Source organism: Argentina silus (assembly GCF_951799395.1).
Source record: "Argentina silus genome assembly, chromosome: 10".
Classification (NCBI taxonomy): domain Eukaryota; kingdom Metazoa; phylum Chordata; class Actinopteri; order Argentiniformes; family Argentinidae; genus Argentina; species Argentina silus.
In genome coordinates, this window is record NC_139664.1 from 17317037 (window position 1) to 17343841 (window position 26805).

Sequence of the window (26805 nt, forward strand, 5' to 3'; positions counted from 1 at the left end):
AGGAAAACTAATACAAAATGATCTTGCAGAGAACTCCCCCCCCAAAAAAATCTCAAATGTGTCATAGTTCTTAGTCCATGCAACGATGCACAAAGTACTGGAACAAAATAAAAAAACCCGACTCAGACATATTGCATCACAGGGGCCGACCGGCTGCATGCTTGGCTGAGGAGGAGGTCAGGACAGTCATAACTGGTGGTTATGGATGATACACTGTCATGGGGGGGGGGGGGGGGGGCACGGAGAAGGGGAGGTGGCTGGCCAGGAGCTCTCTCGTTACTAAAGGGGATGCTGCTCATCATGCATATCTGGACACAAGTCATAACAGTGCCTCACGGTGGGTGGGGGGGGGGGGGGTGCAGGGCCGAAGTCCGGTCTTCTAAGCCTCATACGTCTGAGTTGATGCTGAGGTTGGCCAGACGAGGGTCCGAGTTGATCTCATACCTATAATGGTACCCCTCCATATGGTCCCTGCACGCGTCTCGGATGTTATAAATCCACCGTTTGATCCCCTTCCTGTTGAGGTAGAGTACCAGTAGGAAGATGACTCCTATGAGGGCCAGCACCATTCCCAGGAAGACGTACGACGTCTCCAGCACGCCATTCATGTCACCGTTGTAGTTACACTCCAACTCAGACATATCGACCTGTAGTAGTGACTTCAGCCTTAGACCCTCGGGGTCATCGCAGATCATATTCTGCTTGTCTGAGACCTGGTCAGAGCTTCTCAGCCACTTCACCAGGTCCTCGATATTACAGTCGCAGAGCCAGGGGTTCCCCGCTAGGTGCACCTGGAGACCAGTCTTTTGGCTGAGGTCGGCCAGTGTGGCGTTGGAAAGCTCCCTCAGCGCATTGTCCCTCAGGTCCAGCTCCTTAAGCGGCGGAACCCTCAGCGTTCCGTTCCGGATGAAGATGAGGGAGTTGTTCTGTAGGCTGAGTACGGCCAGGCTGGAGAGCTGGGAGAACATCCCATCAGGGAGGATCACCAGGTCATTGTTGGACAGGTCCAAGTGGATGGGCTGAAGGGTTCCTCCCTGTAGCAGGCTGAAGATATCATCCATGTAGGTGTAGTTGTAAAAAGCCCTGCTAAGGATAAGTTCCTGCAGTTTGTTGTTATCAGGGAACGCTGACGCATTGAAGCTCTGGATTCTGTTGTTGCTCAAGTCCAGTAATTTGAGGTTTGGCAAGTTGCTGAATACCATTGAGTCAACCAGCTCTATCTGGTTCCCAGTAAGATGCAAGTCTGTTAACTCATCCAGGCGGATGGGGAATGACTCCGCTGCGAGACGGGAAATGTTATTTCCAGTCACGAATAGGGTTTTCGTGTTGGCTGGCAACGGTTGTGGAACCGCGAATAAGTCCTGGTTTACGCATTTTACTGTTGATGTGGAGCATACGCATTTGTCTGGACAGGCTGCGCACGAAACAATGACAGCAAGGGAAAACAATAGGTGAAGCAAATACAACTTATTTACCCCCCCTCGGTTTTCTTCACGTGTACAACTAAACAGTGAGCTCACAACACGCATTTTTTCTCTCTTGGTTCCAATGAAGCAGAGATGTAAAAAAGGAGAGCTGCACGTGTCCACCCGTAACAAATGTTTTTCCCCCGAATCAATCCACGTTCACGTATCTATTCCTCCAGCGCGGAAAAATGGGGAACTTTTCAATGAAACTTCCACCTCGATTCCATTGGAAATAGCTCCACTTCCGACTTTGACTTGATGGCATTGATCCAATTCATTACTTCCAAACCATCCTCGCATAGATGTAGGAAGAAAAAAAATAAAGTTTTAAGACAATATAACAATAAACTATATCCGCGCGTGTCAGTGATGAAGGGATCTCTCAAACCCAGCCTTTTGTTAATTCGTATATTGTCTAGCCGACGCACATGAAGGCCGACTTGAATTTTTCCTAAACTGCTGTAAAAAAGAAAAATCTAAGCATGTCTTTTATGGTGTTCTATGCGCGCAAGATTCAGCTTCCATAAAATCTTGCTCCTCCTCAAAGTCTGGTATCTGAAGATATTCCACCACCAAGCCACGGCTCAAACCACTGCAAGGGATATACCACTATCCCATGCGACGGGTGAACAGTGAAACTTTTGTAGGCTATTTTTTTTTTTACAATCGTTACAATCGGCAAATAAAATGTAATAAATCCTAATTCCCGAACACATTATTTGTCTCCTTATTTTATTGAATTGTATTCATCGATTAAATCAGAACATCTGTAGCCTATTGTCTAATTTTGGACCTTTCACTGATGTCAAGGAAAATCAATGGTGTGCGCCAACCCCCTACTTCAAAGAGCCGAAATTACGTCTAATCGAATGAGGTTTTTAATCAAACTAATCAGAATTGATTTGCAATTAATCCAGATTAAGCAACTGCAACATTAAAAGCAACATTTATTTGCATGGTTTTATCACCCAATATATCACCCAATGATGGATGTAGCTCACCTCTCTGGTGGATTAGTTTAATTATTAGAATTTAATCAAATATCAGCAGCACGCCATTGTTACTAATATGATTAAATGCCACGTTGGACTGCATCTCAGTAGCCAAAGCATCCTCTCTTCTCATCCCCTATGGTGGATGCTGCACTGGCAGTGTAATTTATAATTATTTAAATATTCAAATTGATAGTGTACATGTCCCATACCCATTTCACAGCCTCATTGCCACTTAGCCTCGCACAGCCAACAAAAATGTATTGTTTTATTGTTCTATTTTGTACATTTGTAAATTTATTGTTGCTATTTTGTTAATATTTTGCTATTTTGTAATTTTTTTTGTCAATATTTGCTATTGTTTTTTATGTCCCATGCACCAACCTCACCAAGTCAATTTCCTGTATGTGCAAATATACTTGGCCAAATAAAATAATTCTGATTCTGATTCTGATTCTGATTCTGATTCTGATTATTCTGAATCTCTCACCTACATGTCAAGAATTAAGGAAGTCACTGGAAGAGACTACAGCATTGAAATCATATATATCATGATAATTGGTGATCATCATCTGAGATTATGCAAACTTTGGAAAAACTTTAATATCACTGTCACTCTGGAAAGCTGTGATGTAACCCAAACCTCAGAACACAAGACAACATCCGTCTCATGGTTTCATTCAATTGTTCCATTATTCTCAAGTCAAACTCCATCATTTCTGTTAATTCTGTGTAATGGAGCCAAATGTATTTTGTGCTTTTAAACCAGAGAGGAAGAATACTTGAAAAACATTATCGGACAATACTCTTGTCTTGGTCTAGTCCATTACACTTTTTTGAATGGTCTGCAGCAGCATGCAAGAGTTACACCTTTTTTTTAAATTCTTTTTTTATAGTTCTCATTAATTTAGATTAGTTGCTAATAACAGCCAATTAATCTTAATGAGGAGTAAGGTATCACCTGTGTCCAGAGCATGAATGAATTCCAGAGTTGAAAAAGAATCCTGTGTGCGTGTGTGTAAGTGTATGTGTGTGTAAGTGTATGTGTGTGTAAGTGTGTGTGTAAGTGTATGTGCGTGTGTGTGTGTGTGTGTGTGTGTGTGTGTGTGTGTGTGTGAGAGAGAGAGAGAGAGAGAGAGAGAGAGAGAGAGAATACTGTTCAAGTGTTTTCAACATTATTGTCTGTATCCTCAACTTTTCCAACAGCATCTTATGACTGGACTCCTACACTTTTAGTTTTACAATCAGAATTGCCCTCCAGATTATGATTATCTGCTATTGCACAATGAGAGGAAACAGACTCCTCAATATGATAGGCTGTAAAGCCCTGGTGTGAACCCCCAGTGTAACCCTATGTCCACCCTTGACCCTTTCCCTATTCTTCACTGTAGCCCAAAGGGATATGCACAAGAAATATATTTACTATTCCAGGGGATCCTCATGCATTTATTCATTGAGGTTATTGCATATGTATTTTCAAGTTTTCCGGTTCTAAATGAAGCGCACCAGGCATGTATGAGTTTAGCAATAAGTAAAGGGATAGAGATAATACCATAATACCTGTAACCTTACTGTTCAATTCTGATCAATTCTCTCAAGGCAATACTAATCCACAGCACAGTACAGTACAGGCAGAATGGTGAGTTGTATAACATGCTTGTAGAAGTTGTAGGCCCAGGTACCATTTTCACCTAGTTTTTGGGGAAATCAGGATGGGAAGGAGCAGAACATGATGAACCACACCAACACCAAAGAGAGACAAGTTTGGCTGTATAGTTGGTTTCCAGAAGTGTTGCAGCTACCAGTGCCGTAAACTAGTCACAACGGGCCAGGCTACAAATATTTTTGATGGGTCCCACATCACCCTCAAAATGAATAGCATCTTCGTATTTTGTTTACATAGACTGGAGTAAAACTCTATGCACTGACCTCGATTTTTTCCATAGATGCAATCTTTGCATAGCGACCGACATGACATATAACTATTATTCAGAAAGATTTGCTATGGAAATTAAATAGATTTACTGTTACAGTTCATATATCTTGGTAACTTTTGTGCAGTGACCAAAATGACAGGTAGCCCATAATAAAAGTATGTTGTACCAATGAATAGTTTAAATAGTGCTCGACGCCTTGTTAGTTCGTTCAAAAAACATGCACACAACATTTATTGAACAATTATTCAATACGGTCAAAGTAAAGCCTGCTCAACATCCCGAGACGACCTTTCGCGGCCCCGGTGTGCATGCACCCCTCGCACCGCCTGGCCTTACGACCCTGCATGCTAAAGTGAGCTATTACAATGGAGATGTTATTGTGTTAATGGCTGCTATCATCAACGCATACCAATGAGAGCAATACATCTAGGCTATATCTGACTCTGGTACCATTAGTTGGTTGTTAACCTCGCACATTAGAAGTTTCTCTAAGTGCAGCAAGTCTCATAGATCTCAATTCAGTGACGTCAAACCAGAGCGCTCCCTTGTCAACGAGCCAATCGACTGTGTTGAAGCGGCGCTATCGGGGACCACCATATAGCAAAAGGCGTTGTCTCTCCAATGCTGCATTTATCTGGTTTTAAACAGACTTTATACTGAAGACTTATTTTTAAGTGCGGATTGCCTCATATGGGTGGCAAGACAGACATCCAGAAACCTCGTAGGGACCTAAAAAACAAACCTATTACTGCACCCCAGCAGACCAATTAAAAAGCGGAATGCAAAAGGCTGTCAACCAATCAGAAATCTCCGTGTTACTAAGCCTCTCTCCTGCTCTGGGATCCTTACCAAAGTGCGGAATAGCGGCTGAGCTGTCAAAATACCAAGATTCATAACAACATTTAGCTATTTACATTCTTCAGTAATGACACATTGGATGTGTACCGTTGGAGCAAGCCGTATGACCACTTTTGTCTTCATCTAGCGGCAGGTGAGGAAGTGGAATTTGAACGATTCGTGGCAATCTGCTCACTGGTTTATTAGCTTGGCAGCTAGCGATGATGTGTCAGTCATCCTCATACATGTTATCACAGGATTGTATGCTAGCTAGAATACGAATGAGCGAATTATTTATTCTCTATTCTGCTCATATGCAGAGGGTCCCCGGGCTTCATTGTACCTACTACTAAGCCTAGTGAATTGTTCCAAGGAAAAACTCAATGCCTCTCTGTCTGTGCTAGGCTGCAAGCTGTCAAAATTGTCATGATCATGTTACGTAATCGTACACATATAGCTACAGCTAGCTAGATCTAGTACATAATCTAGTCCATGCAAGCTACTACTGGAGTCTTAAGAGTCCACAATATGCACAATATTCAACCAAGTCCTGACCACTGTATTTGCAAACATTTAGCTAGCTACGTTCATTCTTCATTGGAGTTCACTTGCCAACTCCACAGTGGCCCAGCTATAAGCTATGCACCTTTGCAAAACACTACACTTCTATCCCTTTCTGCAGGAGTTTCACTTTTGGTCAGGGCAGTACTGTCAAATGATCCTTTAAGGCTTCCTAACTGGTGCACTACTCTGTCTCTGACCTTTGCACTCTATGATGACCCTAAACTGTGTTGAAGCCAAAACCCACCAAGCCATATTGACTGATTCAGTTTTAGAGTAAGACCTGTGTATTTCAGTAATGGCACACTGAATGTTAGTGAAGTCTATGCATCAGTTGTTTGTCCTTCACCGTAAGCTATTTCTATCTTTTATGGCTGTTCCATGTCCATGCTTTCCTCCCCAGGTTCCCAATACAATTATGGAGGTTTGAGAAGGGTGTGGAGAGCTTTGGGGGGAAAGGGGGCCTTTCCCCTCAAGTTGGATGGACTATTGGGTGGAAATTCCTGAGGGTTGTTGAAATTGTTGCCTTTTTGTAAGATATTTGTAAAAGTATGGAAAGGGGAAAATATTTTTGAAAACACTTATAGAGTATATTTGTACAGTTTTGTATAGAGTTTAGTATTTAATTAATTCCAGATGCCATTCTATGCTACAAGCACATTGTGTTGTGTTTGGTTTTGGGTCAACATGGTGGACTGAGATGAGCTAAGACAAGGCTCTGGGGTTGCTAGGGTGCGGTGGAACCACAACACAAGCACAATTCTAGCACCCCAAAACTATCTTCTTTTTCATTTCTTAGAGCAGGTCTGTTTACAAAACTTTATAATTTGGAAGTCAAGCTAGACCTTTTGGGTTTGTTGTTGCATTGTTTGTTGTATTGACGTGTTGTTGCATTGTTTGTTGTGGGAGTTGTTGTGGGGTGTTAGGGACAGGTTAGGGTTGCACTAGAGAGAAAGTGAGTGGTTGGGGAGGTTGACTTCGAGGTCCAGCCAGAGATCAGGATGAGCCTCGTGACCCCCGACTGCACGCCAAAATGCCGTTCCCCGCGGCACGCAGACGAGGTAGTGGCGGCGCTGACGCGTGGCTCGGAGGGCCGCCTGCGGGCGTTCATGACTGCCCACTGCCACAACTCGGCCACGTTGAGGGACGCCTTCGGCCGTACGGCCCTGCACCTAGCCGCCTCGCTGGGGAAGAGGACCCTGCTGGAGTGGCTCCTGGAGAGCAAGAGCGCTGACCTGATGGTGAAGGACAAGGAGTCGGGCTGGACCGCCCTGCACCGCAGCGTTTTCTACGGACACATCCACTGCCTCATGGCCCTCATCAAGGTGGGTGTCTGGTTCTCTGTGGCTTAGGACCGTTTACATGGGTGGGGCTTCTTAGGTATCTCAACTATTGCTTGACATTACTGGATGAAGAGGAAGGTACTTCTAGGGCTTACATTAGTGTAACTTAGGGCTTTCTTTGGTGTAAAGCTGAAACTAACCTGTAAGCGTGTGTCACTGGACTACAACTTGAAGGTATTGTAAGGGAAATAGGATTGTGGATCTAGTTCTAGAATGGTGCTTTTGTGTTGCAGCATGGCGGACTACTCTCCACCCAGGATAAAGAGGGCCTTTCAGTTCTGGACTTAACAATGAAGGACAGACCAGCTCACGTGGTGTTCAAAAACACAGGTAAGTGTTTATAAGGTATATATTTTGCAGGTACTCTAGGTGAAAAGGTAAAGAGTAGGGAGGGATTTTAAGTACACATCGAAAGAGTTGGCTTGCCCAATTTCTGCTTGGCCACACGAAAGAAAAGAGAATTGAAATCTTGCTTGTGGGGTGAATAGTGTTGCCGTATCTGTTTTCTCTCCCCAGACCCGACAGAGGTTTACACCTGGGGTAACAACACCAATTTCAGCCTGGGCCACGGGAACCAGGAGAGCAGGCACCACCCTGAGATCATAGATCTGTTCGCTAGGACTGGGGTTTACGTCAAACAGGTAAACAAACCTTCTCCCTGGGGCCTCCTCACTTTTCAGGGGAGGGACAATGGCCCTGCATGAATACTGTTAGGAGACCTCCTTACTTTCTCCCTTTTTTGAACAAATCACTGATCACTGATTTGTAAAAGCCATACAATGGAAAGCTTGCTTTGACCCATCCAATCATGTTAGATCAGCAATTACATCAAGGAAGGGAAGAAAGGTTGCACCTTTAATGCATCTGAAAAAATGTGGCCTCTGCCTCTTGTTTACTAGCAGCTGTATGCTAGGGCTTCTCCACCTTAAACACCCTAGTCTCCCGTGGCCTCCTTTTACAAAGCCATGACCTCATAGGCCGTGTCTCATCTGGGGAATCCATGACAACAAGGGTTACATCAAATCACTGTAGTCCCACCTGTGTCTCTGCCCTAGATAATGCATTTCACCAAGGTCCCCCTGCAAAACAGCCCTCCTCCTGGGACTTAGGTGATAGTTCCCTCACAACATACCTCTCCTCAGGGAGAAAGAGAGGATTTGTGAAAGTAGGAACAGTTTGTCCCAGGCACTGTTCTTAGTGGTTGAACTGGTCAACCTTTGACTCATGCAGTGACATTACAGTAGTAGAAACTGGTTATTATGAAGGTGTGTCCTCCTCTGGGTTGTTTGAGCAATACACTGTCTGTGTTCTCTAATATCCATGCCAGCAATATTACCTCAGAGAATGAAGCAATGTATTTGCCATCCATTTTAAAGTGGTATGCTAGTGTGGCTATTAAAACATAGCCAGTCTCTTAACAACTTAAGGCAATTGTGATGGGCAAAAATGGACAGTGTGTGTGTCATATGAGATAAAACATGGCCACACGATACACACCCATAACACATTGTTCTCCTTTCACTATGGATTTGTGGGGGTATTAGAAATGAGATGGCAATACTAATCTCCTTTGAGTGAGCTGTGACTGAGCTGCTGAGTGACTGAGTGACTGAGAGGAGCAGGACAGAAAGGTGCATTGGGCCTGCAGGTTTTGTGCCTGCTGTCCTGTACTCTAGCAGGCTTTGTCAAGGCCAGCTCTGCATGGTTAAACCCACGTTGCCCTGATGTGCTGCTGGCCTCTACGGTTTCATGCCACTGGTCATGTGGAGGCTCTTAGTGAGATTATAGCAGCTTTTGGCACCAGCACTGCTGCCCAGAAAAAGCCCTGGCTTGGCCCTCTGTTTTTATAGAGGGGTGCGAAGGACTTTGATGTGATGTGAATTTGGGTTGGTTTTCGGGATAAAAGGCTAAGCCATGTCAGGGAGTAGAGAGCGATTTCACATGATTTAAGAACATGGTCTAAAATCCTGGACTAGGACTAATCTGTGTCCTGGAAAACCAGCCGTTTCAGATTGTGTATAGAGAGAACTTTAACTTTGAAGCAGTCTCTTTCCCGAGGTAGTTTGGTTTCATAGAGCAGGTGCTTGGATAGAAGGTGCTTGATCATGTCTCAAGCGTCACTATTGTGTTGATTACAGCCACATGCAGTTTCTATAATAATTCCCTGTTATTTGCGTTTGCTGACCTGGTCTAATCCCGTAGCGTATTGTCATAACGCCCAGTGAGGGGGAGGATTGATAGAGTGATAGATGGATAGATCCCATTTCACGACCTCTCCACGACCCAGTCTTTGTCCTCCCACCGCTGTCCTGCAGGTGCTGGGGGTTAAATATTAATTCCAGAATGACATGCTTTAATTAAATGAGCCGCGCTGGAGACTGAAGTGTATGTGTGTGTGCGGCTGTCTCCATCAATGTGATACTCGGGGAAACATCCCTCTGTTCTTTTCAAGGCTTGAGGGGAGCGATGCATTAGTAATGATGTTTGCTTTTCCACTTGTGCCTTGGCCTATAGTACCACATTATTTGACTATTACTACAAGAAGCCTTGGCCAGGGGAAATGGAAAGACATGCACTGCTGCCTGTAAGCCTCGTCTTTTGAATTCACCTGAAGAAGATGACAATCCCAAATGATCATGTATCATTAGTCGTCGTCGTCCCCAACCCCCCCCCCCCCCCCCCCCCATGAGGCGCTTCCCTCTGAATACTTAATTGAGAGACAGATGTTTTTAAAAACAAATGTTTGATTATTTGTTTATTCCCCCCCCCCACCACAGGTGGTCCTGTGTAAGTTCCACTCAGTGTTCCTGTCTCAGAAGGGTCAGGTGTTTACCTGTGGACACGGACAGGGGGGCCGCCTGGGACACGGAGATGAACAGACCTACCTGGTGAGACCTGGTGTCACCTGCGCCTTTTCAGCCCCTACACCTGTACTTGTCCTACACCTGTATCTGACCCGTACGTCCCCTGTTGACCTGCCTTTGGATTTGGCTAGAGGCAGGTGCGCAAGTTAGAGGGCCTGTGTGTACCTGGATTTGCCCGAGACTCAAAGGACTGAAAGACTTTCCCCTCCCTTCACTTATCCTGTCCTCCATCTCCCAGGTTCCTCGTATGGTGGAGGGTCTCCTGTCCCACCACTGCTCACAGGTGGCAGCAGCCAAGGACCACACGGTGGTGCTGACGGAGGAGGGCTACGTCTTCACATTCGGCCTCAACACCTTCCACCAGCTGGGCCTGGTGCCTCCACCCGCCTCCAGCCACCTGCCCAAACAGGTAAGATACAATAGGATAGGATATCGTCAAAGAGGATAGAACGGCACTTTATTTGTCCATCTGCTACATAAGAGATGTGTCATCTGCTCTGCACTCAACCCAGACAACTGGTTAGCCATGGGTGTCCACAAACAGAAACGATTAACAAAACTATCCATGCCGAGACTTGATTTTCATGTGAGATGTGTGGTGGAGTGACAATGGTTGTTTTGGTTGTTGACCGATCTGTGTCTTGTCCAATGGGATGCAGGTATTCTCCAAGACCCTGAAGGGCAGGACTGTGATTGGAGTAGCAGCCGGGAGGTTTCACACAGTGCTGTGGACTAGAGAGGCTGTGTGTACAGTGGGGCTCAATGGAGGACAGCTGGGTAAGTCACGACCTGGAGTCAAACCCAGCCCTGACCAACTGTCAATCTATGACATGTTTTTTTTTGTTCTTTCTTTTCTCTTACACGATGACATTCAACTTAGTTTCAACTTTCTGTAGTTGGAGCTGTTCTTTCCAATTTGCACCGTGAAATTAAAAATCAAGATTTATATCTAAGGTCGGACATGGTCATTCAAGTGGGCGATTTCTCTAATACTATTCTTGGATACTTAGTTTCAACTTCAACCTTCACAATGACTCACAATTAAGTGTTACAAGCAGTATTAATCGAAAAAACAAAATAATGCGGCCTGTATTATAATAATAATAATAATACACTTTATTTATATAGAACCTTTTTAAAACAGTGTTACAACGTGCTTTACACATGTGCAGATAAAACAGATATGCAAATAAAAAGTTAAGTAATAACTAAAAGAATAAGTAGAAAACAAGAAAACACAACGCATTAAAAAGAACAATATAAGTATGATATAAAGCAGACCCATACTGTACATGGAACATACCGAGGCTGATCATAAAATGGCTATTTATGCCATTGTATGCATGGAAATGTCTTCTTGACATATCCCCCCCCCCCTCCTATCAGGCTACCTGCTGGACCCCAACGGTGAGAGGTGTGTGACCACGCCTCGCCAGGTGTCAGCACTACATCACAAGGATGTCACCATCGCCATGGCGGCAGCCAGCAACGGGGCGACGGTGGTAGTGACGGAGAAGGGGGATGTCTACCTGCTGACTGACTACCAGTGCAAGAAGCTGGCCTCCAAGTAAGTGAAGTAATCTGGTCGTAGATTACAGACCTGGGTCAAACATCTCCAGTTCTAAGATACCTAGCCCTTCACTCCCAGTAAAGTGATATCGTCTAACTTTCAGGCAACTGAACATCCGGAAGGTTCTGGTCAGTGGAGGAAGCCTGGACCACCGTGTGGACCCCCAGGTGCTGAACGATGGAGGGGGAGAGAAGGTGGCCATCTTAGCCCTGGATGAAGCTGGCAGAGTAAGTACCCACCGGCTCAGAGGAACAGTGATGTTACTGGTCATGTTGGGTGTTGATTGTAACACCTACTGATGACCACATCCAGTCATCCCTCCTCTTCCAAACCACTTCCTCTTTTTAACTGCCTCTTTTTAACGTCCACTTCCTCTTTTTAACGTCCTCTTGCTCTCTCTCTCCCCCCTCCCCTCCCCTCTCTTTTCTTTCAGGTATTCTGTTGGCGTTCGGTGGGCGGCTCGGTGAGACAGTGCAGGATGGCATACGGGCGTCAGGTGTTCATGTCCGACATCGCTCTGAGCAAGAACAACATGATGTTCGTCACGCAGGAAGGCGAGGGCTTCAGCGGACAGTGGCTGGGAGAGTTCAAGAAGAGCATGGAGAAGAAAGGTGAGGGGGATATTCTAACTTCACAATTCAGAGATGTTTATGTTACTGTCTTCATGGTCTTTAGCACTTTTTGGGGGGAGGGGTGTTATGGTTATCTCTCATACTCTTGACATGAATTTGCTTGGGTTTGCTGTTCAGTGGCAAGGCAGGTAAAAAGAGATCTCATTGTCCTTGGATGAGTTAATTCCCCCTCCCCCACCCTCCCCCCTCTGTGGTTCAGATGGCAGCGTGGAGGTGTGCGGTCACTCTGACGGAGGGGTGTATGAGAAGATCCGACTGGAGAAGCTCCCCTACGTCCACAGAGCGGTCAGCATCACCATGGACTCCAAGGGACGCAACTTTGGGGTGCTCCAGTCTGACCCCAAAACCAGGTACTGTGGTTAGAAATATTGAAGCTCTATGAAATGGAAGTCTATGAGAAGGACATTTTGTCGATTGTCTCCCATCAAATAGGCATATCATTACATAAGATTACTTTATATGTATAACAACACAACATACAACACGGGTGGTTACATACATCACTGCTTTTGCTTTTTACCGTTTAGAACGTGATGAAGACAAACTGTCTGACCTCTTCCTCTCCTTCCCACAGCCTGTACGAGATTCCCACCGTCTCTCCCTCCTCCTTCTCTCAACACTTCCGGAGTCTTCTGGAGGAGGTGGACGAGACGGACAGCATCCACGACGTGACACTCCAGGCGGGAGACCGCGCCTTCCCGGCCCACAAGTACATCTTGTCCATGAGGTCCGAGTTCTTCCGGAAGCAGCTGGTGGCCGAGCACGGGGAGGATGAGGAGGGGGACGGGGAGGTGAGGAAGAGCGAGGACGCGGTGGGATGTGACATGCTGGTGCTGGAGAAGGTCCCGGCAGAGATGTTGGAGCAAGTCCTGAAGTTCATCTACACAGACTCTTGTGAGCTGCTCGCTCAGGGGGCCCGGCCCAGGGGGTCCATGCTGAGGCCCAGCCATGGACAGATACAGGACCAGGAGACAGACCAGGGCCAGGGCCAGCTCATCACCAGCCTGCAGGGCCTTAGCTTCCACGAGGACCTTAGAGGCCGCTCCGCACTGGAGGTATGGGAATATGGTGTTGTGTTGTGCTATATGTCTGTATATGTGATGTATACCATGTCGACACAGAATTCATTTCCAGATACAATAATATCAATCATCATCATCTTCTTCTTCTTCTTCATCATCAGGTGTACCACTCACTGTCTGCCTGCGGGGACCAGGACAACAAGACCAAGAGCAAGAACAGCAAGCCTGGGAAGAAGGGCAAGGGCGGCAAGACTGGCACCAGTGAAGTCAACCCTGTGAAGGTCTTACAGGGCGTGGCCAAGAAGCTGGGCGTAGGCAGCCTATCAGCACGGTGAGGATCTGGGAGGAGGTTGTTCAAGAATGCAGAATGCTCCAGAATGTACAATAGAGATGTACAGCAATGCCGATATAACAGACTTTCCGTATTGTCACAGGGAAGGAGAATAAGCAGTTATTTAATAGCTACACTACATTTTACACCCTTTACACTCAAGTTATAACTGTGGAAAAGTGTATAAACTCTCATGTTATGTTTTGTTTTTGAAATATATTCATGGTTGTTCTCCAGATTGGATGGGGTGAAGTTTGAGAACGGGAGGATCAACATTGTGCACAAGAAGACTGGCAACAAGCCAAGATTCAACCAGAAGAAGTGGTCAGTTATCACTAAAGTAGCAGTTAGCAGATCATTAGAGACCATGTTGACTTCAGATAGGATACCAATTAGTAGTAAAACATGTCATGAGAGACATTCTGTGTTTTTATCTCTCTCTCTCATCTCTCCACAGCTCCTACTTGTGCGATGTCACCCTGAGGTCAGAGGATGGGAAGGAGTTCCCCTGTCACAAGTGTGTGCTGTGTGCCCGTCTAGGTGAGTTACCACGTGTCACGATGGTGCCATCCTCGGGGTGGGAGATGTAACCCTGTGGGTTAGGGTGACTCAAGACTGGAAACTGCTGTAAGGGGTGGGGACTGTATTACCTGATGCTTTACCAAATGGAACGTTATTGAGACCTCTTGGTTCGTGGCTGTTGTATTCTAAGGGTTCTCTCTCTCTGTTCTACAGAATACTTCCACAGTATGTTGGGGAACCCCTGGATAGAGGTATGTTGTGTCATGTCTTGTCATGTCATTTTTTTTATCAAATCAGCTTACTACAATTTTCGAATACCTGTTTTGGAGGGCTGTAAAATCAATATTTTAGTATTATCCAGATTGTAAATGTTGTCGTTGTGCGCCCTCTGCAGGCCACTTCATGTAGTGCACTGGAAATGCCCACCAGCTCAGAGATCCTTGGAGTCATACTGGAATATGTTTATACTGATGAGTCCCCAACTATCAAAGGTACACACACACTCTAACATGTAGGCAACCTATAGAGACAAAAAAAATAAGAATATATGATGTTATATGTTTGATGTTATGCTACCTGAGTAATGATTCTCTTAAAGATGCTTCCATGGTAATTTTCTCATTCATTTCTGCGTATGTTTATTTTTTTTACACTGATTTTGATGGAGTAGTTAGTTGAATGTGCACTGTGAAGACTCTAACTAGTAACTGTCTGCTGTCTGTCTCTCTCTCCTCAGAGTCTCTGAACGTGGAGTTTGTGTGCAACGTTCTGGTGGTGGCTGATCAGCTGCTCATCACCAGACTCAAGGAGATCTGTGAGGTGGCCATCACTGAGAACCGTACGTCCTCTCCTCTCTCTCTCTCTTTCTTTCTATCTCTCTCTCTCTCATCCCTCTTTTCACTCCCCACTTTTCTTCTTCTCTCATCCCTATCGCCACCTTCTTCTGTGATATCACTGACTACTTTGAGAAAACTGGACTACTTTTATAATGTAAAGAAATTAAAACATCTCATACCGAGTCATAGAAGTCTATCGTGTTGGAGGTTGAAGTCCTTGTCATTGTTTTGTTTGGTAACGCGGCCCCCTCCTCGCCTCAGTGACTCTGAAGAATGCCACGGAGCTGCTGGAGTTCTCTGCCATGTACAACGCGGAGCAGCTCAAGCTCTCCTGCCTCCAGTTCATCGTCCTCAACATGGCCGCCCTGCTGGAGTCAAAGTGAGCACGACTGTTGTCCTCTCAGATACTGTGTTTCATGAGGTTACGTTGTTGTGAATGATGTGAGTTGTGCCTATGCTGTACTCTGTGGCCCAGTTGGTAGAGCATGGCACAAACAACGCTTAGGTTGTGGGTTCAATTCCCGCTGAGACCATATATACAGAAAAATGTGTGCACTCACTGCAGTGTAAGTCGCTTTGGATAAAGGCGTCAGCTAAATGGCATATTACAGTACTCTCTATGACAAAACTCTCACACTTGTCTCTCTGTGGCTGTTCTGTCTGTCTGTGTCATCTGTGTCTGTCTGTTTGTCTCTCTCTCTCTCTCTCTCTGTCTCTCTTGATGTCTGTGTGTCTGTCTGTCTCTCTCTCTCTCTCTCTGTCTCTCTTGATGTCTGTGTGTCTGTCTGTCTCTCTCTCTCTCTCTCTCTGTCCATCAGAGCGCTGGATGTCCTGAGTGATGACGTGCTTTTGGAGCTGTCTGCAGCCTACAGAAGGATGGTGAGTCATCCGTCTCTGTTTCCTCTCAGGCTTATGACACAAACGCTTTTACATACATTGAGAGCGACATTACAGAGACTTGGATTACACCGGAAAACACAGCTACTCCGGCAGCCCTCTGTGATGCTTACTCCTTTTCTCATTCCCCTAGACTCTCTGGTCGAGGGGGAGACACAGGACTCCTCATCTCACCTAAGTGGTCACATAATGTCCTTCCCCTGTCACACCTGTCCATATCCACCTTCGAATTCCATGCCGTTTCTGTCACCTCCCCTGTCAAACTTCACATTGTTGTTATCTATCGTCCACCAGGTCAGCTTGGCCACTTCTTAGATGAGATGTCCTTCTTAACTTTTTTCCTGAGGACGGTACACCGCTCTTACTACTGGGTGACTTCAACATCCAGTCAGAGAAGCTTCACTCGTCTGCAGTACTTGACCTCCTCTCCTCCTTCAGCCTTACCCTGTCCCACTCTCCTCCTACTCATAAGGCAGGCAATCAGCTCGACCTTGTCTTCACCAGATCCTCCCATACCTCCAACCTTACTATTACCCCTCTTCCAGTTTCTGATCATCATTTTGTATCCTTCTCCCTTCCCCTAAAATCCACCCCCTCCCAGTCAGTCTCTACCCACACTGTGTCCTCTCATCGCAACCTGCGTACCCTCTCCCTCACCGCTCTCTCTTCCTCTGTCTTATCCTCCCTACCCTCTGTTGAATCCTTCTATCCACTGATGCAGCCACCTCCACCCTCCTGTCCACTCTTTCCTCATCCTTCGACTCTCTCTGTCCACAGACCTCAAGGCCGGCACGATCCTCTCCACGCATTCCTTGGCTGTCTGAAACCCTGCAAGCTTGTAGAATAGGGCTCCGGGCAGCTGAGAGGAAATGGAGAAACACCAGCCTCCCCGATGACCAAAAACCTTATCTCTCTCTCCTCCTCAACTACACCTCATCTGCATCAGCTGCTAAAGCTTCTTACTACCATTCCAAAATTCAACCCTCTGCCTCGGACCCAAGGAAACTGTTCTCCACATTTTCCTCACTCCTCAACCCTCCTCCTCCCCCTCCTCCCTCCTCCCTGTCTGCGGATGAATTTGTCACCTACTTTGAAAAGAAGGTTGATGACATTAGCAGCTCTTTCTCTCTACCTCTCGCCAACACTGCTCCTCTCCTCCCAAACCCACTGTGCTACACTCGGTCTCTGGTTTATCAGCTTTTTCCCCCCTCTCCCCTGATGATATTCTAAATCTGGTCACATCCAAGCGGGCAACCACCTGCCCACTCCTTCCATTCCTTACCACCATAATCAATTCCTCTCTATCCACAGGATCTGTCCAAGCTGCCTTTAAGACAGCCAGAGTCAAGCCTCTTCTCAAGAAACCAACTTTTGACCCATCTGCTGTCCATAACTACAGACCGGTATCCCTTCTCTCCTTCTTATCTAAAAGCCTTGAACGTGCTGTCTGTAACCAACTGTCTCACTACCTCCTTCAGAACAACCTCCTTGACCATCACCAATCCGGCTTTAAGGCTGGGCACTCTACTGAGACTGCCCTCTTTGCTGTCACAGAGGCCCTCCACTCTGCTCGAGCTTCCTCCCTCTCCTCTATTCTCATTCTTCTGGACCTGTCTGCTGCATTCGACACAGTATACCACCCGATCCTTCCCTCCACCCTCTCAGAACTGGGCATCTCTGGCTCTGCACTCTCCTGGTTTGTATCCTACCTGGCCGATCGCTGTCCTCTCCATGAGCCCTCACCACTGGGGTCCCCTAGGGCTTTGTCCTAGGGCCCTTACTGTTCTCCCTCGATACCAAATCTCTTGGCTCGGTAACTTCTTCACATGGTTTCTCCTACCACTGATACGCAGACGACACTCAACTCTTTCTCTCTTTCCCCCCTTCTGACTTACAGGTGGCAACACGTGTCTCTGCGTGTCTTGCAGACATTTCCGCTTGGATGTGACCTCCTCCCAGACAGCCAAGAACCTTGGGGTGATCCTTAACAACCACTTATCCTGTGTGGCGAACACACACACAGCGGCAGCACGCTCCTGTCGATTCTTCCTCTACGACATCAGAAGAATACGTCCATTCCTCACCAGAGAAGCAGTACAACCTTTGGTCCAAACACGTGATCTCTCGCCTTGACTACTGCAACACACTCTTGGCCGGGCTCCCTGTCTCTACCTAAATTCTCCCATGTCACCCCCCTCCTTCGCACCCTTCACTGGCTTCCGGCAGCAGCTCACATCAGATTCAAGACCCTGATGCTCGCCTACCGGGCAGCAAAGGGAACAGCCCCTCCGTACTTGCAAACAATAGTCAGCCCCCAAACCCCTGCCGGATCACTCCACTCCTCCACCTCGGCTGGCCGCCTGGCACCGCCGCCTCTATGTGGATACAGCAGCCGCACTACTCGGTCACGGCTTTTCACTGTCCTGGCGCCCCGCTGGTGTAACAAGCTTCCCACTGCTGTCATGACTGCAGAGTCACTACCTATCTTCTGCCGTTGATTGAAGACCCATCTCTTCAGGCTACATCTTAACAGTCCCTCCTAAAGACCTCTTCATCCCCACTACTCCCCTGTGCACATTTCTCTCCTGTAAATAAATGTAAAAAAAATAATATATATATATATTTTTTTAAATCATCTTTCCTCTAGCATTGTGACTTGCCAATAGCCCCTGGTCCTAGCATAGATACATTTTTCTTATGATGACTGATGGATAGATGATTCACTTAGTCAAATGTATTTGTTGTAAGTCGCTTTGAATAAAGGTGTTTGCTAAATGTCATAAATGTAAATGTAATGTTTAATGTTTAAACTTGTTTGTCACTTATATTGTGAGCTACCAGTGTTGTGTTGTGTCTTTTAACCCTGTCCTGTCTTCTCACTCCTGTCAGATCCCAGCCATGCAGAGGCGGATGATCACCCCTTACCCAGACGCCCCGGACCTCAGCGTATACGAGGACGAGGACTGGGACTCATCCTTCAGCTCCAGAGCTGACACCGAGCTGGAACACTGCTGCAGGTACACAATTCAATTCAATTCAATTCAATTCAAAATTTATTTGTCATTATGAACACAACAAAAAGCAACTCTTCAACAATATGACAAGCAATCAACAATATGAATGCAATAAAAACAATAACAATTACATAAGGTGGCAATGTATAGCAAGGCACTAGGTTGACTGTACCGCCATTGTGGTTTATTTGTATAGAAGTTGACTCTCAAAATCAAATCTCAGGAGTTTTATATTGGAGTGAACTATGCCTTTTAAACTGAGGTCTGAGTTGTTCCTCTTCATCTCCTCCTCCTCCTCCTCCTAGAGAGACCCTGTTGAAGAAAGCCAAGATGAAGGCCAAGAGGAAGCCGAGGCGACGCTCTGACAGCTCTGGAGGGTACACCCTGTCTGACACCATACAGAGCCCCCCAGTCACAGGTATACACACACACACACACACACACACACACACAGTACTACACAGTATGATTATAGTGTAGCACCACAATTACATGCCATAAAGCCCATGCCATAAATATGTCACTTGACAGTTGACAGAGAAAGTATGTTATTAATGTTTCCTCAGGCTGATATAACGTTGTGTTGCCTCTCCCCAGTCCCAGTCCTCTCTCCAGGCCTGGGGAAGTCAGGGAAGGCCACCTCCATAGAGTCCCTGCAGGAGATGTTGACATCCGACTCAGAGGGGAGCTACATGGGGGTGGGCAGCCCCAGAGACCTGCAGTCTCCTGTGTTCCAGGACAAGACGGAGGTACGGCTACAACTACAGAACCACCCAGTACGTACACACAACACACACCTAGTACACACACACACACATGCACACACACACACCCACACACTCAGGGCACGCACACACACACACACACACACACACACACACACACACACACACACACTCTCTCTCTTACCTCTAAACCCACTGTTGATGAACTTGGTTTTTCATAGAGCAATCTCAATCGTCTGCAGGATGAGAGGGCTGGAGCTCAGAGGTTGAAGACCCCACCCAGCACCCCAACCACCCTGAGGAACGGTGTCACGGCACCCCCAAACACCTCCTCTCCAGAACCCATTCCTAAGGTCCCAGCCTGGTAAGAAGCCAGCCTTAGCTCAAAGGTCATAGATGAGAGGTCAAGGGTCAGGTGGGTGAACTGTATTTATGACTGTGTGTGTGTGTGTGTGTGTGTGTGTGATCTTCTCTCTCTCCAGTCCTGTTGGTCGTCCTCCTATCCTGGACCTCAGAGCCATCATGGACATGGAAGCCAACTCACAAAGTCTTGGAGCTACTCCCAAAAGCCCTGGAACGTAGGTTTTGCTTCACAGTGTGTGTCTGTCTGTGTCTGTGTCTCTATGTGAATGTGAATAACAGATGAATGTCTGTCCTCCCCCCCCCCCCCCCCCCCCTCTGTGTTTTGTTGACAGTGGTGGAACCAGCAGCAGCAGTAAGCCCTCCCCTCTCCCCACCAAACTGTCCCAGAAACAGAGGAAGATGATGGCCATGGCCAGCAAGGACGGCAGCGTGGAGAGTCCCGCGTCCAGGTCATCTCCAACGGCTGGAACTCCCCCCCCTAAGAGTGTGAAAGCTTGGTAAGTTCTACCTGCCAACACTATGATTGTGGAATGGCTATAGAATAGGCAAGTGCTATTGTACACAACATCGTTGCAGAAAGCATCAAACAGCACAGCAAAAACATCCAGCTCTATCAAAGCGATCGATCAAGCCTTTGAAATGACCAGGAGCACGACATCAATCAAGAGGTCCTTCATTCAATTTCAGATCAATTTCTATTGATAAAAGGGGTAAAGAAGTTGCATATGCTCAGCTGGTTGTCCAAGAACCAGGATATTGATTGACAGTGTTGCTGAATGCGGGGTCTACCTCTCTCTCTCTCCCCCCTCTCCCCAGGGGGCCTCCGGTCCAGTCCTCGCCCTCCTCTCGCTCCTTCCGGGACCTCCTGGTGGAGGAGGAGAGTAGGATCAGGAGCAGCCCAGGCCCAGGGGGGGTCCCGGGGGGGCCAGGATCTCAGGGGGGGCCGTCAGTCGCTGCTACTGCAGCTCCCAGGAGGGTCACGTTTAAATGCGCTGAGCCCAGCGAGCCAGAAAAAACAGCTGGGTAAGAGACGTGTGTGCACGCACACATGCAAACCCCTCCCCCCCCCTCCACACACACACACACACCCACACCTGCCCTTACGCACAGCTATGCATATATATACACACAGGGGGAAGTAATGAGGAACCCCCTCTGTGCACAGCATGCTCTTCACCAGAGTACTAGTGTTGTCCAGAAGGTGGCAGTGTTATGCCTCTATGACCATGAAGCTCCCTTGTATAGTTCTCTCTTAACAGTAATTTAACCCCGAAGTACATAAAGTCTTGGTGTTTTTTATGTTATTGTTGTTATTATTATTATTTTACCAGGTAAGTTGACTGAGAACAATGACCGGGGGGGGGGGGGGGTTGCTGGAGAGAGGAGAAATAGGGTGGATGAGCCAATAGAAAGGTCGGCCATGATACTATTGAGGGCTGCTGGATTGGGCATTTAGCCAAGACACCGGCATTAACACACCTCCTCTTGCGATTAGCGCCACGGGACCTCAAACGGCTCTGGGCCTCGGTTTTAACATCTCCTCCCAAGGGACGGGTTAAGATGTCGTAAGACGTGAAAGCAAACCCCAATCTCTCGGAGTCAGACCAGCAACACTGAACACACACACACACACACACACACACACACTGTAGACAATAGACTATCACACGCACCGATCACACCTGTAAAATATGGAGAAACCGAGTGGTCAAACGTCGGTCAAAGATGAGGCTAGATCTTCGCTCGTTCAAAAGGTTCTCAGGAAAAGGGAAGAGAATACACCATCGGTGACCCTTACCAAGGGGCAGGTTGTACTATGCAGTCCTCAGGCAGAGACGGGGGGGGGGGGGGGGGACGGGGCGGGGACGGGGGGACAGAGGCAGAGACACAGGGTGTTCTATTGCAGTGCCCCAGGGTTAAATGACCCATACATGGAACCCGTGGTGCCAGTCAGACACAGTCACCCTGACCTTAGGGCTGTGCTACACCGGGATGCAGTCACCCTGACCTTTCCGTTGAGTTCCCATTCAGCTGGACTGTCCTACTGCCACGTCAAGACACAGCACACAGTCCAGTGTTAGTCAGCCAGGTCCGTTTCGACATCCATCCCTGTCAGGTTGAATTAGACATCAAATGGAAAGGTTTACTTGTTGAATGAGTAGAGTAGACTGTGTTTGACTTGGTGCTGCCTGCACCAATAACAGGATGTATGATTTAGACATATGGGTGTGGGGGTGTTTGATGAGTGGTGAAACCAATGTGAGTGATTCTGCTGACACATTACATTGTTGCAATGTTTGTGTTTAGCATATCACTCCTATCAGGCCGCAACATGTTGGAGGAAATGTGTGTGTGTGTGTGTGTGTGTGTGCGCGCATATGAGCATGTGTGTCAATCTCTATTTTGCAGAAGTTAGAGCTTCCTCTATCAGGTTCATTCAGGGTTTTGCGGACAATTGAGTTCAGCACGGCTGTTGTCCAGACTTGGTCAGCAAAGAGATGATTTATCAGTACGGAGATTACACACACACACACACACACACACACACACACACTCTGTCCCTGCGCTGTCGTCCTGAAGCATCCCCTCCTGCTGTGCAACTGTCTGTGGATTGGGCCTGTGAATAACAAGCAGGGGGTGGGTCGCTGTAGTGTGTGTCTGTGATCCTAATCAGAATTGATAAGGGCAGACTTGTTGTCACTACGAATCGTTCAGAAACACGGAGTAGGTTCCAAGTCCCACTCCTCATGCGTATGCATGAACGCAGAAGGGAGCGGGAGTTCAGGGCTGAGGGAAGGAGAGGGGAAGGGGAGAGAGGGGAGGGGAGGGGAGGGTGGATTGAGGAGAGTCTTAGTAGTCCATTATCTTTCCATCTGTGTTTTTTTGGAAAGGGTACCCCCAGATATTTTTTGTTTTTGTTTCCTATAATAGAATCAGAACCCTTGTCCCACCCAATGGGTAGGCAGTTTTTTTTTCTCCTGGTTACCGCTGACATCAGTACACCCCGCTCAGACACTCTCTCTTTCTCTCTCTCTCTCCCCCCTCCAGCCCCTGGGTTCTGGGAGTGGTGGGCAGCCCCCCTACGGCCTCCATGGTAACCTTTGCTTCCATCGTGGAGGAGGAGAAACAGCAGGAGGCCGCACTTATCCGCAGCCGAGAGAAGCCGCTGGCGCTAATTCAGGTAACTCGTCTTGCGTGTGTGTGTCTGTGAGTGTGTCAGATCCAGTTGGAAAGGGTCACGGATAAACATTCCGCACATTTTGTGCTTTCTCTCATTTCCTCTGTGGCTGAGGTTGTCCATCTTACAATCATCAGTGTTGCTAGACGTGAGTTGCTCCCAGCTGTGCTCTTTGACAGCTTCTGTAATGATCTGGGTTGATTTTCCTGTCAGATCACTTGCCCTCAGATCATCTCAAGTCCATTCCACAGCAGGCGACGGACGGGAAAAAATATCTTGGTGCTTCAAAGCTCACGCTCCGATTATCTTTGGGATTTCAAACGATGGCTCCCTCTCGCCCCGGGTGTCCTTTGTTTTCCTTCCACTCTTGAATGCTGCTTCATGCTTGTGTCTCTCTCCCTCTCTCTCTCTCTCTCTCTCTCTCTCAGATTGAGGAGTGTGCGATCCAAGATCTGTTGTTTCACTACGGCGCCCGTGACAACCCTGATGAGCTGATCAGAGTGGAGAGGTCTTCACAGGGTCCCGTCGCCATCCCCACCTGGAACAAACACAGAGAATAACGCTGCAGGAAAACCCATCAAAGACAACATACCCGCAACGTCGTCCATACAACATAGGCTACCTTCAACGTTATCAAACAACATGCTCGTAACGTTATCAAGACAACACATTACTGGATGACATCAGCTACCTACAGCATTATCAGACAACGTACCTACAACGATATCAGACAACATACATGACAACAACATTATCAGACAAGTTATCCATAAGGTTATCCTGTGTGCTTTCTCGTCTGTCAGTGTTAAGGTATACCTCAGACCCAGCCATCCCCACGGGTCGGGTCTGACGCAGGGCCGTTCGCTTAACTCTCCGGTGTTCTACTTTATTTGCTGCTTTTTCTTTCCTGTGTTTAACCTTTTGAATGTGTTACCAAGTGAAGAAAAGATAGGAGGTGATGTGCGATTGTGGCAATTTTGCCATCAAAACAAAAGATGATTCTTCAAAAAAAATGAAAATGATTCTTCAAAAAAAAAAAAAAAAGGTTTCAGCTGGGTGACGTGTTCACTAGTTGCCAAAGATGAAGTGAAAGGAAGTGGAGTTGTCCAAACTACAAATTGGGTCCAAAACTACAATACCCAGCAGGCTTGGTGTGTTTGAGCAGGCAGTATCACTGCATATTTTGAGGTGTATAAGCTTAGTGCCAATTGGGAACTGAATTGTAGTGTCAGGTCCTCAAGAAGTAGTAGGTCAAAAGCCTGGGACTGGAGTTGAAGTTGTCGCCTGACCTGGGTGCTTTAATAGTACTTAAAGAAATGAGCTGTGTTCTGAATATATTGTATAATGCCAGTGTAGTTGATCCTGAAAGGAAGGTTAGTGACATGTAATGCTGCATATTGCCTGTGCTCATGGGGACTGATTGTATTTGATGTCATCCCTTTAACAAAGTGTGTAAAACTGCAAGCTATTGGAGGGGTATGTGCCTTGCTTCCACACTGACCATCCTCTAGTGTACACACACACACACATACACACACACACATTTTTCACGTCCTTCTACATGACTCTATTTTAGTTATTTCATTTTCTGTTTCTGTTCTGGAGCCGAAATGTCGGCTTGGTACCCCAGATCTGGACCATGCAAAGTCTTCCTCCGGCACCTTCTGTTGTGAGCCTTTAGGATGTAAAGGTAAAATGGCATGCAATAAAGAACTCACCTGTGCAATGAATGAACCTGGATCATGTCTGGTTTTATTCTCCAGTTTTACTGCCTTCATTGGAATTACAAATTGTCCATTGCAGAATAAAAACAACACTTTTAGATAACAACAACTGCAATACATTGTGTTATGTGAAACAGAAGAATGAACGCTAAGCCTACTGGTAAAATTCAATTTTTTTTTATTTTTTTATCTTTCTGTACAAATCTAAACATGTCGCTCTACGATGTGAGGCAATCGCCCTCACTCACTGAGAAATATGTCTCTCTCGCTGTGTCTGTAAGAGGGCCGCCATAGGGCCGCCCTCCATATAATATATATATATATATATATAAAACATATCCCCTCTCTCCGCTCTGTGCTCTGACTGATCTCTCATCTGCTCTGCATGAGTAAACGCCCATTAAGACGCCTCCACCTCCAGTTACCCTTGGTGACCGTGCCGTGAAAAGAGAGTGTTGTGATGGAGAGGTCTTATTAGCTCTAATCACAGTTATAGTAGCACATCAGGAGTCAGTGAGAGGCTGAGTGCTGAGTTAATAGTCATTACCCATTAAGATCAATTAGCCAGCCCCGGGTTGGGTGCGGAAAGATTAATTGCGTGTTAGAGACAAGCAGAAAAGAAAGGACCGGGCCTGCGTCAGGTCGTAATGACCTATGGTGACCTGTGGGGTTTCACTTCCAGCTAATGAGCGTGACGTGCTCAAGGGATGCTCACAACTTAAGAGAGGGTTTAAAAAAAAAAAAAAAGGCTGGCAGGAGTATAGGTTCTCTCTTTATGTTGCAGACCTCTCTCTCTCTCTCTCTCTCTCCCCCCTCTCCCTATCTCTCTCTGTCTATGTCTCTCTCTCTCTCTCTCTCTCTCTCTCTCTCTCTCTGTGCAACTGTCTCGCTATCCCTTTCCCTCTCTCCCTCTCTCTTCTCTTCATATCTCCCTCTCTCTCTCCCTCCCTTTTGGGTATCTGATGAGCTTGACAACAGCAAGGCATTTTGGGAGCACATTCCTCTGTGAGACTGCCTGTCAGCGTTCCTGCGTGGCAGATGGGAAAGTCATAGGGCCGCCCTCCAGACAGAGGAGACACCTCAGAATTAATGTTCATGGAGAGAGGTGGACATGCTATACGCTCCCAGGAATACCACCTCCCCACATTCCCCACCCTGCTCTAACCAGGAGTAGGCCTGGGCTATACACCTAGGACACCTCGATAGTGTTTCCCTCCCTAGGAGGCAAACACTATACACCACGCCACTGATAGCCCACACACAGAAGAAATAAGATATTTTTGTTATTATCGCTTCTAAAGCTTTACCTCAGTATCGAATAGAATACAGTTGAACAGAAATGAATAGAACAGAGAACTTCATTTCAGTGCTTGTTGCTTGTGAGCAATCGTGTACATGTGGCTTCCTTATCTAGTGCAACTAAGAGGAAGGTCATGACATGCTGGTCCTGGAGGAGATCTAGATAACTTTGGCCTTCACCATGATTACACAAGACCTTTATGTCACAAGCAGCCAAACTTGCACTGCGCTGTCGCTGCTGCAGCAACAAGCCCCCAGAACCTCAAGTCTAACACATGCACTGTCACCGATGCAGCAACAAGCCCCCAAAACCTCAAGTCTAACACATGCGCTGTCCCTGCTGCAGCAACAAGCCCCCAGAACCTCAAGTCTAACACATGCACTGTCCCTGCTGCAGCAACAAGCCCCCAGAACCTCAAGTCTAACACATGCACTGTCCCTGCTGCAGCAACAAGCCCCCAGAACCTCAAGTCTAACACATGTGAGGACTTAGTCAAAGCTCCCAACAGAACATCCCAATAGTAAAGATGGCTGTAATAAATGGTAATGGACCTGAGTAGGCTGAGTATAGGCCTGGGATTTAGTCTATAGGTTTGGGCTATATCCTTTTGGAGAGGTCTCTGACCCTGCTATTGCGTAATCTCTGAGAGTGACTGATGGAAAATTCAGAGTGTGTGAAAGGGCAAGACGGA

At 46.8% G+C, this 26805-nt stretch overlaps 2 protein-coding genes across 5 annotated transcripts in view; one reads left to right on the forward strand and one right to left on the reverse strand.

Moving 5' to 3' along the window:
• The window catches only part of tpbg (trophoblast glycoprotein), a 2316-nt gene extending 323 nt beyond the window's left edge, over positions 1–1993 (reverse strand). Inside the window, exon 1 of the mRNA XM_083678324.1 lies at positions 1–1993. This exon is cut by the window's left edge and continues 323 nt beyond it. Within this exon, the coding sequence (XP_083534450.1) occupies positions 387–1529 (1143 nt within the window). The 5' untranslated portion in view covers positions 1530–1993 and the 3' untranslated portion in view covers positions 1–386.
• Positions 1994–5237: 3244 nt separating this feature from the next.
• ibtk (inhibitor of Bruton agammaglobulinemia tyrosine kinase) lies at positions 5238–24824 on the forward strand. 4 transcript variants are annotated; one of them, XM_083679222.1, is made up of 29 exons: positions 5238–5386; positions 6197–7118; positions 7370–7466; positions 7653–7777; positions 9914–10024; positions 10239–10409; positions 10660–10777; positions 11387–11567; positions 11674–11797; positions 12004–12181; positions 12402–12552; positions 12777–13257; positions 13386–13555; positions 13793–13879; positions 14013–14095; positions 14291–14328; positions 14472–14568; positions 14814–14915; positions 15175–15292; positions 15732–15792; positions 18700–18827; positions 19130–19242; positions 19422–19600; positions 19771–19913; positions 20032–20127; positions 20245–20409; positions 20729–20935; positions 22961–23093; positions 23519–24824. In XM_083679222.1, exons 2-29 carry the CDS (start codon positions 6795–6797, stop codon positions 23648–23650), a joined length of 4113 nt encoding a protein of 1370 aa, XP_083535348.1. In that variant the 5' UTR covers positions 5238–5386; positions 6197–6794; the 3' UTR covers positions 23651–24824. The 4 variants fall into 4 exon arrangements, with proteins under 4 accessions (XP_083535348.1, XP_083535349.1, XP_083535350.1 ...); XM_083679223.1 differs by having other exon boundaries at positions 19792–19913; XM_083679224.1 differs by having other exon boundaries at positions 19422–19573.
• Positions 24825–26805: the final 1981 nt, after the last annotated feature.